General features: G+C 51.9%; 2 protein-coding genes across 2 annotated transcripts in view; one reads left to right on the top strand and one right to left on the bottom strand.

Annotated features, from left to right (window-relative positions):
- Positions 1–4,505: 4,505 nt before the first annotated feature.
- Positions 4,506–13,443, bottom strand: ZNF76 (zinc finger protein 76). Its single transcript, XM_009888262.1, has 13 exons — positions 13,371–13,443; positions 11,945–12,025; positions 10,693–10,770; positions 10,338–10,540; positions 8,902–9,018; positions 8,573–8,648; positions 8,092–8,217; positions 7,562–7,741; positions 7,039–7,272; positions 6,108–6,250; positions 5,152–5,304; positions 4,944–5,057; positions 4,506–4,610 (listed from the first exon to the last, which is right to left on the bottom strand). The coding sequence occupies exons 1-13, from the start codon at positions 13,441–13,443 to the stop codon at positions 4,506–4,508; spliced, it is 1,683 nt and encodes a 560-aa protein (XP_009886564.1).
- A 1,159-nt stretch (positions 13,444–14,602) lies between these two features.
- Positions 14,603–14,684, top strand: part of RPL10A (ribosomal protein L10a) — a 4,626-nt gene continuing 4,544 nt past the window's right edge. Inside the window, exon 1 of the mRNA XM_009888326.1 lies at positions 14,603–14,643. Within this exon, the coding sequence (XP_009886628.1) occupies positions 14,603–14,643 (41 nt within the window). The remainder of the gene's footprint in view (positions 14,644–14,684) is intronic.

Genomic DNA, 14,684 nt, shown 5'->3' with positions numbered 1-14,684 from the left:
CCAGCGCGCTTTGCAACGCTGCTAAATTTTCTTCTGCAAGTGGCTGGAGAGAGGTCGGCGGCGTTTAGCACCCGGGTCCCGCCAGCGTGCTGCTCATCCACCAGCAAATTCCCAGCCCAGCTCCCAGGGCTGGTTTTGTTCCCCCTAGGTACAAATACCAGGAACACCGGCATTTCTCCCACCCTCGTTCAAGACCCTTCTTGCAGCAACACGCCTGGGTGAGGGAGCGGAGCCCAGCCCGGCTCGCACAGCCCCGGAGGAGTTTGGAGAAGGCACAGCCACTGCGGCTTTAACGCGTTACTGCTCAAACCGGCAAGACCCTGGATTTCTTGAGAGGCTGAGAGAGTTGGGGCTGTTCAGCCTGGAGAAGAGAAGGCTCTGGGGAGATCTTATTGTGGCCTTCCAGTGCCTAAAGGGGCTCCAGGAGAGCTGGGGAAGGACTTTTTACTGGGGCATGTAGTGATAAGATGAGGGGGAATGGCTATAAACTGGAAGAAGGCAGGTTTAGATTAAACATTAGGAAGAAGTTTTTCACTTTGAGGGTGGTGAGGCACTGGCACAGGTTGCCCAGAGAGGCTGTTGAGGCCCCATCCCTGGAGGTGTTCAGGGCCAGGCTGGAGGTGGCCTTGGGCAACCTGGGCTGGTGGGAGGTGCCCCTGCCCAGGGCAGGGAGGTTGGAACTCGATGATCTTCAAGGTCCCTTCCAACCTAAACCATTCCATGATTCTATGATTCTTCCGCACTGAACCTACGAGCAGAAACGCCTCTGTCGGCTTGCGTAGGGTGAACCTGAGCCAGCGGTTGGCATCGATGGGTGGTGGAAATGAGCTCGTCCCGGCCCCGAGGCCGGGGGAAAGTTATCCGGAGTTGAGCTTCGTCGTGCAATGGTGCAGCCCGACCCACCGCCGTCCCGTCTCGGCGCTGAAAGGCGGGTGGAAAAACAGCGAGGGGCGAATCTCCCTTCCCCTCTGAAATGTCACCCTGAGCAAAGTCACTGCGGAGATGCCGTCCCCAGCATCCCCCCCACCCCTGCGCGAGGGATTGCAGCTCCCCCCACCCCCCCCGCCCCAACTCCTCTAGGAAACTGCCGTTAAAATTAGGGTCTCTGTGGCCTCAGCATCATCGCCGGCGATAACGATCTCGCAAGAGAAGCGCTGCACGTGTTCACGCCGGCACTTTTGGGGCCAGCAGCGCGCCTGGGCTGGGCTCAGGACCCGGCGTCTGGGTGCAGGGGATGCTGTCGGGGGGAGCACAGCCGCCCTCGGGGATTAGCCGGGGGGGAATTAGGCTCTGGCCTACTTTGGGATTTTCCTTAATTCCTTCAAGTATTTCTACAGTTTTAAGCAGGCGAGCATGGCTCGCAGGGCACACATGCAACAAGTTTTGGGGGAGCAGCCGAAGGCAGCGGCTGAGCAGGAGGAGCCTGGCTCCCACTGCTTCTCCTCCAGACCCCTGTGAACAAAACTCTTCATTTTCAGGCAAAATACGCCTCCCCCCCCCACCAAGCTCAGCACCTTCCCTGCAGTCTGTCCTGGGGGAAGCCCTATAAAGTAGAGGGAATAGAGGAAAAGAGGTTTCTTTGCAGTGTTTCACAACTCATCTCGCACACGGGCAGCAGCTGCCAAGTCCTGACGCAACATCTCCCCGTGTTTTGCATGTTTTCTAGCTCAGGTCTTTCCTCGGCATCGCAGCCCCCCACTCCAACCGGCATTTCCTACCCCACCACCAGCCTAAAAACCGCAACGGGACATTTACCCGGCAACAAAAAAAGGAGTCCCATCATTTGCAAATGGGGGAAAAAAACATAAAAATCAATAATTATTGTCAAAGCCAAGGTGCAATCTGGTGGATTCGCCCAGACCCCGTCCCAGAGGCGGACAAAAAGGGGTTTTTTAAAGCCACGCTGGTTTTGAGGAAGGGCTGAACGCAGGAGCCCCCTGCAAAGCTGCTCTGGGAGTGGGGGAGAGGGGAAATCAGAGATTTTTTAAAAGCGCTGTGTTATTTCTGGCCAGACCACTGAGGAGTTTTAGTTTAAAAATGGTCTGCCTCTACCTACCGAGCCACTGGCTGAACAGGAAGCAGAAACGCGGGTGCTCAGGCAAGCAAGATTTATATTTATAAACCGAGTTTGGGCTGTTAGTTGGCCGTGAAAAGCATAAGAAATCGGAAATAATTAAAATTAGATTTCTCCTCATTTTCACCTAGAAAATATGGTTGAGCATTAACTCCCCCAGCTTTTTATTAAAGGTAGATGAGGCAGAGCCAAAGAACTTCACCAAAAGCAGTGTGGAGGCGACAGCAAGCTCTTATTAAACTTAATATTTAACAATCCCTCAGTGGAAACCCCGGAGGGATGTCAAGCATCCCTGGACCCGCTCTGCCCCTCGCAGCCCACCCGCCAGCCCCGCGCTGGGGCCGTCCCGGCTCCCCCCGAGGACTCACTTTGAGCTGGGATTTGGAGACCTTGCCGCTCTTCTCCACATCCAGGGCGGTGAAGGCGTACCAGATGGACTTCAGCAGCTCCGCTCGCAGGTCCATGGCTACAGGCGGCGATGGCAGAGGCGGCTCTGTCGAGGCCGAGGATCCGGTTCCAGGAAACCGCCTGCCTCGACAGCCTTGGGCGTGAAGCTGGAGCGCCATCTGCTTGGGCGCACCCCGGAGAAGCCCAGGGGCCACATCTTGGTCCTCACGGTCCCCTGGGCTGCAGGTCTTTCCTCCCTTCTCAACCCCCTTCACGGAAAGATCCCCAAAGAGATTCCTCAGCAGCCCAAGGGAAGCACGAACGGGGGCTGAGGGAGCTCAAACGGGACAGGGATTCGTAACCCTTTGCTAGCTCAGCCTAGAGATCAAACGGCATTCGCGTTCTGCAGAGAGAAATCCCCTCCCTGACTCAAATAGCAGCTTCCTCTTCTGGGATTTAAACGAAGAGCTTCCCCTGGCAGTTGGGAGCGTGGGCTGCGCCTTTTGGAAAGGTTCCAGCCCGGCTTGTTTTGGGATCGGTCGCACCAAGGAAGGCGAGCGGAGATCTATCCCGCTACAGCACTCCTGGGTTATGCCCATTCCTTGCCGGCAGAAATCTCTTCCTCCGCCAACTCCTCGGGTACATCCAAAAAATAAACCACCCGATTGCTGAGAGCCTGCGCTGGTGTTCGGTTTATGGTTGGACTCGATGATCTTGAAGGTATTTTCCAACCTAAATGATTCTATGGCGCTCTCTGCCCTGGCTTTGTCCACAAACTGCATGGGGCAGAGGCACACAGAGGAGGGGCTGAGGTTACTCTGGGTGGGTTGAGGAAGTCAGCCCTGGTCTCTCCCCAGCTCAGAGGGTTGTAGGATGCGTTCACACATTGTTTTGTATTACGTGACAGTTCCTTAAATCTAGGCTTGCAGGAGCCCTTGGAAGAGCCAAGGCCTGATCTGAGATTCCGGAGACGGCTCTTAGCCCCTCTAAGACACACGCTGAATGCTCAGAAGCTACCACTTATCTTGCTCACACCCCTCCTCAGCGCTGTTTTTGGATAATCGCTGCTTTGGCAGGACGCTTTCAGACAATTCAACAAATCTCCTGAACTTCCTTAATCCTTACACCTGCAAAACAGTAACATCCATCCCACCCTCTGCCAGCCACTCGCCCCAGGGACTGAAAGAGAGAAGGGTGCTTCTTTTTAAAAAGAAAATTTTAATTTTGTTTTTATTTCAACTCGGTATTTACATCCAAGTCTAGCTCAGCCCCCGACAAGTGCTGGTCAGCTTCGGTGGCAGAAGCGCTTTGCTCTGCTCCGCAGCGCTGAGTCTGCCGAGGAAGTTTGCTGGAAAGCGGAGTGTGATAAAGAGACGGCAGAATTGCTGTCGGAACCAGCCCGGGCACTCGCTCCAGCGTCAGGAAATCGTCACCACTCCAGACACCGAGCCCAGGACCGCCTGGGTTTGCTTTGATGGGGCTTTATTTCTTCTGTGTGTACACTGCCCGCTTGCCCCTTACCTGGAGGGGGTGGGCAAGAAAGGGGAGCTATTGGACCATTCCTAGAGGGAGAAGACAAGAAGCACCTCTCCAAAAAAGTTTTGCACTTCCAGAGACTGCTGAAATCTCTGTGGCTCTGCCTCTACTGCAGAAGACTGGCAGATCTTGGAAATCTTAGCCATGAAGAAATAAATACCAGAAGACACAATCTGCCATCTCCTCCAGACAGAGGGAATCAGTGCCCAAGACAAGGAGCAGGAAAGTTGCTGCTCAGAGCCCAGGAGAAAGCAGCAGCCGGGTATCTTGGACATCCCGCCATGGAGAGAAGGGCCCTTGGAACAGGGTCACTCCGGTAGCCCATCACTGCCGGCATCAGCTCTCACCGCCTGTGCGGTGCCCGTGCTGGCTGCTGGACTCAGCCGCCTTCCCTCGTGTACCGCACCTCTTCCACGCGTCAGCCGGCCCGGTTCCTGCAGCTCCCGATGCCCCCGTGGAGAACAAGCTCGGGCTGCTGCTCTCCCCGCCTGGGAGGCTCTGCAGGGTCTCAGCACCCATTCTCAGACACGGCTGCGTCAAGTGCTACAGGTTCATGCTGGATTGCTGCTGCGGCCATGCTGATGGCTTCCTCCAGGCTCTGCTGCTCTTCTATCTAGAGGAGGAAAGGGAGAGAGATAACACTGTCCTCCCCGACGGTGGGCTCTGGAGGTGCGGGCTCACTCAGAGCGGCCCCCAGCAGGACAGAGGTACGAGGGATTGGCAGTGGGTGACACAGGGAGAAAGCAGCAGGGCAAAGCAGAGAGAGATGCAAAGCAGAGAAAGGCTGTTTACAAAGGAGTATTCTGCAATGCAAGGAGCACATCCCTGCTTTCCTCCATACACAGGGTGTCTGGGAACTAAGGAGCAAGAGGAGACACAGCAGAGCAAGAGGGCAAGTGCTGAAGCCAGCGGGTGGAGGGGGAAGGTGGCAGGAGCCGTGGAGTACCTGCACTGCGATGTGGGTGCCATTGGCAGTAGCCAGCAATGCCACCTGCTGATGACAGAGGGATGCGACGGCCGATTCTTCAGACATGACTGCCTCAGAAGTGACTATGGTAACCTAGGAAAAGTGAAGATAAAAAACAATCATGTTTTAAAAGAAAATGCAATTCCCTTCTAGCAGGGAAAAGGGAAGGTCCCAGTTTTGTTTGTACCGGCTGTGTTTCAGTGCCATCCGTGTTGGTCACAGTCACAGTGTGTGTGTCACCACCTGCCTGCTCTTCCTCGGGCATGGCGAGGGCACCGCTCTCCGTCACCATGCTGATTGCACTGCCCAGGGCCTGCAGGTCTTCCTGCGACAAACTGACCTGGGTGGGATAAAAGTGGATGCTCTGAGCCAGGATGGCTTCTCAGGAAGCCTTATGCAACTCCAGAGTTCAGCAACAAAAAGGTCTCAGTAAGGATGAAATATTCACCCCTCCTCTGCATGCAAGACCCAGGGCACAGAAGATTCCAAGGACTTTGCTCAGGGCCATGGACAGAATCGATGGAGAACTCACAGACCTCAGGTCTCCAGCCCTTCCCCTTCTGCCACACCTCCCCTTCCCACTTAGCATCTTCTCTCCAGGCTTTGAAGCGACAGTTTGTGCATCGCTACAGCAGGGAGCTTCTCAGACTAAGAGGAAACAAGCGTTACTCGTGGCAGCTGTTTCCTTTGCTCCATGCCACAGAAGGGAGTTCTTCCCAGTCAGCACACGGGCAGCTGGTGGAGGGAAGTACAAGAAAAGCACTGCCGTACGCAAATGATGAAAAAACAATCTCTAAATCCAGCCTGTGTCAGCAGAGATTGGGAGCTGCCTCTCGACAGCTGGCCGGGAGGCGAGGGCTGCCAGGCACTGCACGTGAGCATGGGCAAACGCCTGCAAGACGCCGTCCAGCAAGAAGGCGAGTCGGGGACCAGAGGTCTGTTCTTTACCCTCCACATCAAGACTGCAGCAGTGGGGTAAGGCTGTAAGGAGGGAGCCCTCATGACAGACAGAGCCCTTGAAGCCCCAGGGTCTGTTTTACGCTGAAAGAAAAGCCTTAAAGAGAACACCAAGGCTGGGTAGAGGCAGAATCTTACTCAGTTAACTGCTGTCCCCAACATGCTGGAGGCTGCCAGCGTCCATACCTGCTCCGTCCCATCCTGAGAGATAAGCGAGACCTGCGTAGGCATACCCTCTTCATCTTCCTCTTCCTCTTCATCTTCCTCCATCTCTGACAGGAAAGCAACATTTTGGCTCTTCAGGGGGGAGCCACTGTCAGCAGCAGCAGCTGAGTCAGGGAAGGGGAAGAGCAAAAAGGGAGAGAGAAGTGCTAATCAGAGCATGAAAGCACACGCCTGACCCCGGGACCTGCCTGTTCTCTGAAAGGCCAGCACAGAAGAGCACAAGATCACAATGATCGTGTTCTTCAGCCTGGAGAAGAGAAGGCTCCAGGGAGACCTTATAGCGGCCTTACAGTATCTGAAGGGGGCCTACAAGAAAGCTGGGGAGGGACTTTTTACTAGGGCATGTAGTGATAGGACGAGGGGGAATGGCTTCAAACTGGGAAAGTGTAGATTTAGATTAGATATCAGGAAGACATTTTCCACTATGAGGGCGGTGAGCCCCTGGCGCAGGTTGCCCTGAGAAGCTGTGGCTGCCCCATCCCTGGAGGTGTTCAAGGCCAGGTTGGACGGGGCTTGGAGCAACCTGGGCTGGGGGGAGGTGTCCCTGCCCAGGGCAGGGGGTGGCACTGGATGGTCTTTAAGGTCCCTTCCAACCCAAACCATTCTATGACAACAGTCCAGTGTTGGCCTGGGAAGAAGGGTCTTTACCTCTCCTGTACTACAGAACAGGCAGAAGTCCGTTCCCAACCCATGACACACAGCGAGGACCATGGGGAGCCCTCTACTCTTGTCTGTGACACAGATCTGGGTTTGACGGGGGAGCCAGCAGGCCACAGCGCAGACCTGGGTCTGAGAGAGGGGAGCGGCTGCAGGCTCTTGCTGTCATCTCTCTCCCCGGCGCCACAGGGCCTGACCCAAGCCTGCCACAGGTGACAGCAGAGTGGTTGCTCACCCTCCAGCTGCTGCTGTTCGTAGAGGGCCTGTTCGCTCTCCTCCGTGGCCTCCAGCTCGCCGTGGCTGCTGCGCTTGTGCATGGCCAGCGTGGAGGTCTGGCGGTAGGTCTTCCCACAGCTATTGCAGGTGTAGGGCTTGCAGTGCGTGTGGACCACGTGGTGCTTGTAGAGGCTGGAGTACTCCGTGAAGCGCTTTCCACAGCCTGGCACAGTGCACATGTATGGCTTCTCTCCTAGGGCAGAGGCCACAGAGAAGAGCTTAACTCACTCACCCTCCTCATGCTCTGGGAAGGGATTCGCCATCAAGAACGAATAGCTGGAGACAGACTGGTGGAACAATAATCAGCCCAGCAAAGCAATTCCTACTTCCTTTAACTCCCTGGCCACCCCAGATCCACCCCTGCAATGCCTGGCCTGGAAATGACCATTTCGGTCCCGCAGATTTTCCTGCTGCCACACGCTGTCAGCACAGCCAGCTGACTGGGGAGGAGCTGTCTGCGTTTCACCCTCTCCTCCTCTTACCTGTGTGGATTCTCATGTGGTTCTTGTAATTGGTGGCACTGGTGAAGCCCCTTCCGCAGTTGGGCTCTGGACACATGTACGGCCGCTCGCCTGTGTGCGTCCGGATGTGAACCTTGCGGATGTTGGATGTGGTAAAAGAACGGCCACAGCCCACAAAGGGGCACTTGAAGGGACGCTCACCTGCATTGACAGAGTAATGTGGATGAGAGTCCTGCTACAACACAGCTACCTGGAATGCCATGGACACCTGCATCCCTTCACCCCTCCATAGTATTACACCAACGAGACCAAACGCTGGCACATTTCCTCTAGCAACACAGGCATCCCTACCCCTTTTGCTCTGTTGTTCGTAACTGAACCAAGAATCCCTGGTACTACTTCTACTACCCAGCTACTTCTGTCTGAAGTCAACTTCTTTTCTGCCTTGCTTCACCCAAGATACAAAAAGGCATGTCCTGGACAAAGGCTGAAGCAGTACTTTATCTTGGAGACCCTTTCAATGGGCAGCTCAGTTCTCCTGTACTGCTCACCTGTGTGTGTCCGGATGTGTTTCTGTAGATCCCCAGAGGTTTTGAAGGCTTTGCTACATATGTCTTCTGGACACTTGTACGGTTTCTCACCAGTGTGTGTTCTCACGTGGCTCTTCAGCCCATACCCTGTCCAGGAAAGAAACTACAATTAATTTTATAACGAGAAGGAAATAATATGGCAAACTGTGTACCATCTCTCAGTTCAGGCATTTTTCAATGTCTGTCCTGTGTCTGCAAAGCTAAAGGGGAAGAAATACCCAAACAGCCTCACAATACCACCCACAACTCAGCTTCTTCCTGCAACTCCTTTAATCTGTCCATAATCAGTCAAGTCCTGGGCAATCTCCCATGCTGCAATTCTTTCTCAGAAGGCTTTAAAAGCTATACTCATTGTGCTCTGCTGGAATAAAGCCGGGGCTGATACTCAAGAGTGGTTTGGACTGGACAGAAAACAACATTTGCTCAAAAGAGAAATTGTTACCTGTAGCAAATGCTTTCCCACAGCTTGGGAAGTCGCACACATATGGCCGGTCACCTGTGTGAGCACGTTCATGTACCTGGAAAAGAAAGAACAGGTCCCTAAAATGAGGTCCGAGACAAGGAGGAAGGAAAACAGTGGGGAGAAATCTAGCTGGTGGAGAGAATCTGAAGTTCTCTGTTGGATTTCACCTTGGCCAATTAACACATCTGTATCTCTTGGGGAGCCAAGCTCACAGCTCAGCCTTTTGTATAGCAGCATTCTGATCTGGCACTAGAACATGGGGATATGTCTGGCCTGCACGCTGCGTGACTGCATGTTACTTGCTTTACCTTTAGATGGTGGGCGGTGGTATAGAGGCGGCCACAGCCTTTGTACCCACAACGGAAAGCTCTGCTGCCGACCTGCTGCCCCTTCTCATTGCTGTGCACTTCCTCCTCCTGCAAATCCTGCCACAAGGCATACAGAAATTAACTCAGTGAGCCGCTACAGCAGGCTTTGCGAAGCCCACACAAGTAATTTCCCTCCTTGCTACACATATGCACTCCTTCAGTTACTGTCACAAAAACATGTTCCTACAAACACAGCTTGCGCACATACGGTGCAACGCAGGTGACAGGGCAGGGGTCTAGGAACCAGCATTTCCTATTCCCACCTCCCAACTCGCTGAGTGTTCTCAGCCACATAACTCACCTCCCTGTGCCTCACTTAGCTCATTTGTAAAACTTGCAGCTAATATATTTGCTAACCTTACAGAGAAGCCACAAAGCTTTTTTAATTACTAGCTGGCAAAGCGCTCTGCCTCAAGAGGAGTTTGGCCTAGTTTCAGAAATGCATCACTGAAAAATTCAGACCTGGGAAGGGACGTGGCTGGAATCCTCACTCTTCATATGGCAGGTGTTCATCACTCCCTCCTCTTCCTCGTCAGACACCTACAAGCAGAGAGGCATGGGTACTGTTCATACCTCCCTGTACAGCGAGGAGCAGGTGAGCAACCCAAGCTGGAAGGCATTCACATCAGCAGCGCCACCCCACTCTTCTCCAGAGAACTAGGGGAGGAAGGTCCGACCACAGCAGAAAGATCTCCATCGGTAAATCCTAACGCTGCCCAGCTGAGCACTGTATCAGCACACTCCTGGTAGCCCGGTCTCACACACCACCATGAAGACGGGAAAAAATGGCAGCACCCAAGACATTCAGACTGCAGTGACAACACATTAGTGTCTGAAGCTATTTTGGTTTTTGAGGCCTTTGTCAACATGGGGAACAGTGGCCATAACTTAGCCACTCCTGACATGGAAAAGGCTAGTCTCAATCTGCTGCCTGGATCATCTGTGGAAGAGAACATCATACCCAGGTGGCATTAGGAGAAACCCAGGCAAACAGAAAGAAAACACCTACAAGGAAGGACATTCAAAGCAAGGAAAAAAAAAAAAATCCAAGCTGTATCACAGCAGCTCTCTGCTCTTCCCAAATCTGTGCCTGCAGGAGGTTAAGGGTAGTAGGTCCAGCACTCTGTAGGAACTAGCTAGAAGGTCCAGCACGAAACTGTCCCTCATTCTAGGTCCTTAACTGTCAGCCACCTGTCAGTGGTGGCATTTTCACAGCAGCCCTGTCCAGTTTCTCTTCTCAAAGCTGGCATTGCTGAAAAACAAATACACAGAAGTACTAATGAAAGGAGGACACTTAAACCCCAGGCCAAATGTGGACTACTACACCAGCCCCTCAGTGCTGCTGGCAGGCCATGAAAGCAGTGTTGCGTCCTCACCTTACTGGCATACTGCTTTAATGCATTAATGGTCTCGACATCAAAGGCATCATCTTCCTCCTCTCCAGCCAACTCCTCTAGCCCAGTTTCTCCCTGCACTTCCAGGATGGTGCTGCCGGGTGGCATGACGACAGGACGATGTATGTAGGCAGTAGAGCCATCCTCCAGTTGGACAGCCTCAAAGGTGCTGGGGTCATAACTTTCTGCATGAGGAAACCAATAAAATCAAATGTAAAAAAGCTGCTGAGTGCGAGGCACTCTTCATCTCCCTGGGCTACCTACAGCCTTGGAAACCTGTGATGCTTTAGCAGCTTCTACTCCAGCTGCCAAGGCAAGAACAGGGAACACACTTTACCTTTAGCTGTGTTGTGTATGTAGGCCATACTGCCATCTTCCAACACTACTGGCTGACCGTCTTCAAAAGCCACAGACTCTAAAAAAAAATAATCCACACACCTTACTGGAAGACTCTGACGGGATGGAGGGGATACTGTGTCAGTTCCTGAACACTACAGTATTCACACCCACAGAGGACACAGCAGGGCTGCCTGCTTGCACTGAAAGTCAACCGCAACTATAGGTTTTAAGATACCACTTGAGCCCTTACGACATGAATTATAAAGTTTTTTAATGCTTCATGCGAGCTTCACCACACTTCTTTAGCTCACTGGGGTAATGCAGCATCTCACCAATTCCAAAATGCAAGTTGTCCTGGACAAGAAGGACAACTCTGGAACAGAAGTGTGTAAAGGAGAACACAAACATCCCATAGCAGGGGAAACACGGGTGAAAAGGAAAACCCCTCTCACTGTGTGTGTGTGTGTTTGGAGGTAGGGAAGAGGATGAAGGGAGGAAAGGGGCACAGCCAGGCATACAACGTGGGTTTCAAGCAACCTTTTAAAAACAGAAAAGGGAGGTGGCATACAAGGAGCTTGGGAGGGTGAAGGAAGGACTGCCCAAAGCAACAGAGCTCTTTCTACCTGCCCTTTTACATCTTATCATGGCCAGGGAGAATTCCTCTGTGCCACTCTGGTGCCTGCCACACAAAATGAATGCCCATCACCTCTCAGATTAATTAATGTCACCTCATTTTGAAGGTGACCTTGGCTGATGGGTCAATGACCAAGGTGGCATTGCTTCCAACAATCCCCACCCGCCCCCAGCAAACACCTATTCCAGAAGTAGTATATTATCTCATAGTTCACAGGAAATTCCTGTCCAACTGCTCCCACATGAAACAAACTTTGGTTGGGCTCTATAGTTGGCACAAACACAGCACACAACTTACTGACCTTGCTTGTAGACTTGTGATCTGTCAGACTAACAACTGTGAGAGAGCCCACAGGTGAAACCACAATTAAACATTTGCTTACACCACCAGCAGATTTGCCGCCTTTTCAGATTGCTAAAACTTTGCAGAAAATCACATGTTCTAAGTCCTTGCTCCTTCAGCCTCAAAACAATGGCAAGACAAAAAAACCCTACACCTATATGGACATCTTAAAGCTAGAGCTAGTAAAAGAGCCTGACTGTTGAAACACAGACAATTGCAGTTACATCTACAATGTCCTTAAAAAAAAAAAAAGAGGTGAATTTATGGTCCTCACCTTTCTGAACTGTCACCTGATGGACATAAGCTGTGGTCCCATCTTCAAGTTCAATGACTTGACCTTCAATCAGTCTTTCACCTGAAACAGTTAAAAAATCGCCATCATTGCTGCCTGCAGAGTCCAGTCTTTCTAGTTCCACAAGCTGTCCCCTTTGCTGCATCTTCTTAAGGAAACCAGTCCCACAGAAGATAGCAAAACTGTTACTTATAAGCTGTCATTTATCAAGCTTTCCCCTGAACAGCCATAGAGGCACTTAACTTTGCAGAAATGCTGGAGCCTCCCTTTCCTAGACAGGAGGATACAAGACAAAGAACCTCAGTCATCGCTTGTTTACAAGCTGCCCTGCACAGCCCTGTAAGCCAAGAAGCAGAAAGAATTATGTGTGCTAAACGTTTTGGATCTAAAGTAGAAAGCAATTCCACTTGTGCTGGATAAAAAGTCAACTAGGAGCTTTTAATGGCATCAGCAGGGGCCTGAAGATTTATTTTCTTCTACTTCGGTGGAAGATCAACTCTTGGAAAAAAATTTCAGGACCTAAAGGGATCTAAAGTGTTGCTACCCTTGACTGGCTGTGAAGACCAAACTCTTAAAATAGTGTAACTCTCAGTAATCCTATAATAATGTTCTAGTTACCAAATTATTTGATGCAGAAGGGACATTGCTCTATCCGACCTGAACATGAGGAATCCAGGTTAATTTCACCTGGTGCACAATGTTTGGGGGGGGTCACAAAACCTAGTGATTTGAAAGATAGTCCCACACAGTCCCACTCCACACATAAACTTGCAGTGAGTTCACACAGAAAAGAAAGCAAAAGAGCAATCCTCAGGACGCGAAGCCTCGCAACTCAACTGTCCTGTTCCACAGGCTGAGAAACAGCATGTTCCTTTTCTCAGGAACAATGGATGGTGAAAGAAGCAGCACCTCCAAACACCAAAATAAGGGCAGGTGATGAATTTGGCACTGGTATCGCTTCAGTTAAAGGGGTGCTGAGCTAGCATTGGTTAACTGAGAAAAGCACCACTGTGAACCAAATTCCATGCATCTCAGTGAAGTAAAACATCCTGCTTAGCTTCAGGGGAAGTTTTGGTTGAATAAAGTCCTGCAGGCCATAGCACGAACTCCATTTCCCCAGTTACCCTGGAGAGAACAGGGCTCACTTTAGTCTGAAAAGAACCTTTATTTTCTAGGGCAACAGCTTTGCCCTCTCCAAAGGTTTATTTCCAAATCAGGTGCATGTTTTATTTCTGCTGTGTACTCTTCTGTGCAAATCTAACAGATAGCTGCTAGTTCCCTGTACCAAGCATCCATACAAGATGTAGGACAGTTCACGTGCCATGAGGGCACTTTCGATAAGTCTGACTTTAATTTCACAGTGTCAATCAAGAGACTTTTAGACTTCACAGCCCAAAGGAACCATTACCTTTGACAGCCTGCTGAATGTAGGCTGTCGTCCCGTCACTAAGGGTCACTGCTTGCAAGCCCAAGCTCTCCATCCTGCCCCGATGACTGGTCCTCAGACATGAATTTCACTTTACTCAGCGTGCTCGCAGAGAGCACTGGGACCCAGACCAAGAGGTTTGTGGAACAGCGGGTTGTCTTCTTTGTTGCAAGCCTTAAATAAAACAAACAATTCAAATGTTATATTCTTCAACTTATATAGACTTACTTTTGCACATTAAGAAAGGCTTGAACGATTTTAAAGATTATAAAGGATTTAACTGCACAAAAGATGCGCCCTTCCCATACCAATGGCAGGCAGGGCTAACAATCTGTTCCACAGAGAAATATAAGATAAAGCTTATCAAGACAGCAAACTGACAAGACTCTTTTTAGAGATAGTGTAAATGCCACATTCAAGCCCTTCCCATCCTCCAAATGATCTGCAGGAAATGTTTCCAAGTACTTTGAAGACTGAACCTACAGGCTGAGGCTGTCCTGTGCTGGAAGAGACAGGGGCAGGACAATGAGCTTTGTCCCTGGAAGCATCCTCATTGCCTCCTCCCTTTCCTGTCTAATTCCCAGCCTTCTGAGGTACAGAATTTTGGGCTATAAGCAGATGATTCACACCCCCACGAGAACATTTTGCTACAGAGGCAGTCTGCTGACAGATTATCTTTGAAAGCAGCTGCAGTGGATTCATCATGAGTAACATCTGAGATAGCCTAATATTTTATCATACTGATTTCCAGGAACAAGTCTGACCGCTCTGTCACTGCAGCACCCAGAGGTGCAGTCAGGCTTTGTGTCACGTTTAGTGCCCTCTAACCCAAGTGCTCCCTACTCCTAACAGACAGCTCCTCTCCAGCTATGGCTGGAGACTCTGCCTGCTTTTAGGGCCGACACCTCCTGAGAGCCACTGCAGCTCGTTTCCCAGCAAAGGCTCCGTCCCAGCAGGATCTCTGGGGCATCACTGGGGGAATCGAGCCCCCTTTGAGCTGCTACGGCTGCTGCGCAAACGGATGTCAGCGTTGCTGGAGGGGCCACGACCCCCTGGAAGGGACGGGGCAGGCACTGCATGAGCAAACCAGGTGTAGGCTGCGGTACGAAGCCAGCCAGGAGACGACAGAGGAGGTCTCAGGGCGGGATGGGGACAGGGCAGGGCTGGGCAAGGCCGGGCCTGGCGCCCTGAGGGGCAGGACGGGGCCTGGCGCCATGGCGAGCCCAGAGGGGAGCGGCGGGGCGGGCGGGCCCAGGTGCCCTGAGGGTGGCGGGGAGACATGGCGGGGCTCCCCCC

The sequence above is a fragment of the Charadrius vociferus genome, unplaced genomic scaffold, assembly GCF_000708025.1.
Source record: "Charadrius vociferus isolate BGI_N301 unplaced genomic scaffold, ASM70802v2 scaffold266, whole genome shotgun sequence".
Taxonomy (NCBI): domain Eukaryota; kingdom Metazoa; phylum Chordata; class Aves; order Charadriiformes; family Charadriidae; genus Charadrius; species Charadrius vociferus.
The sequence above is the reverse complement of the archived record's forward strand: the minus strand, read 5'-3'. Positions and strand labels throughout refer to the sequence as shown.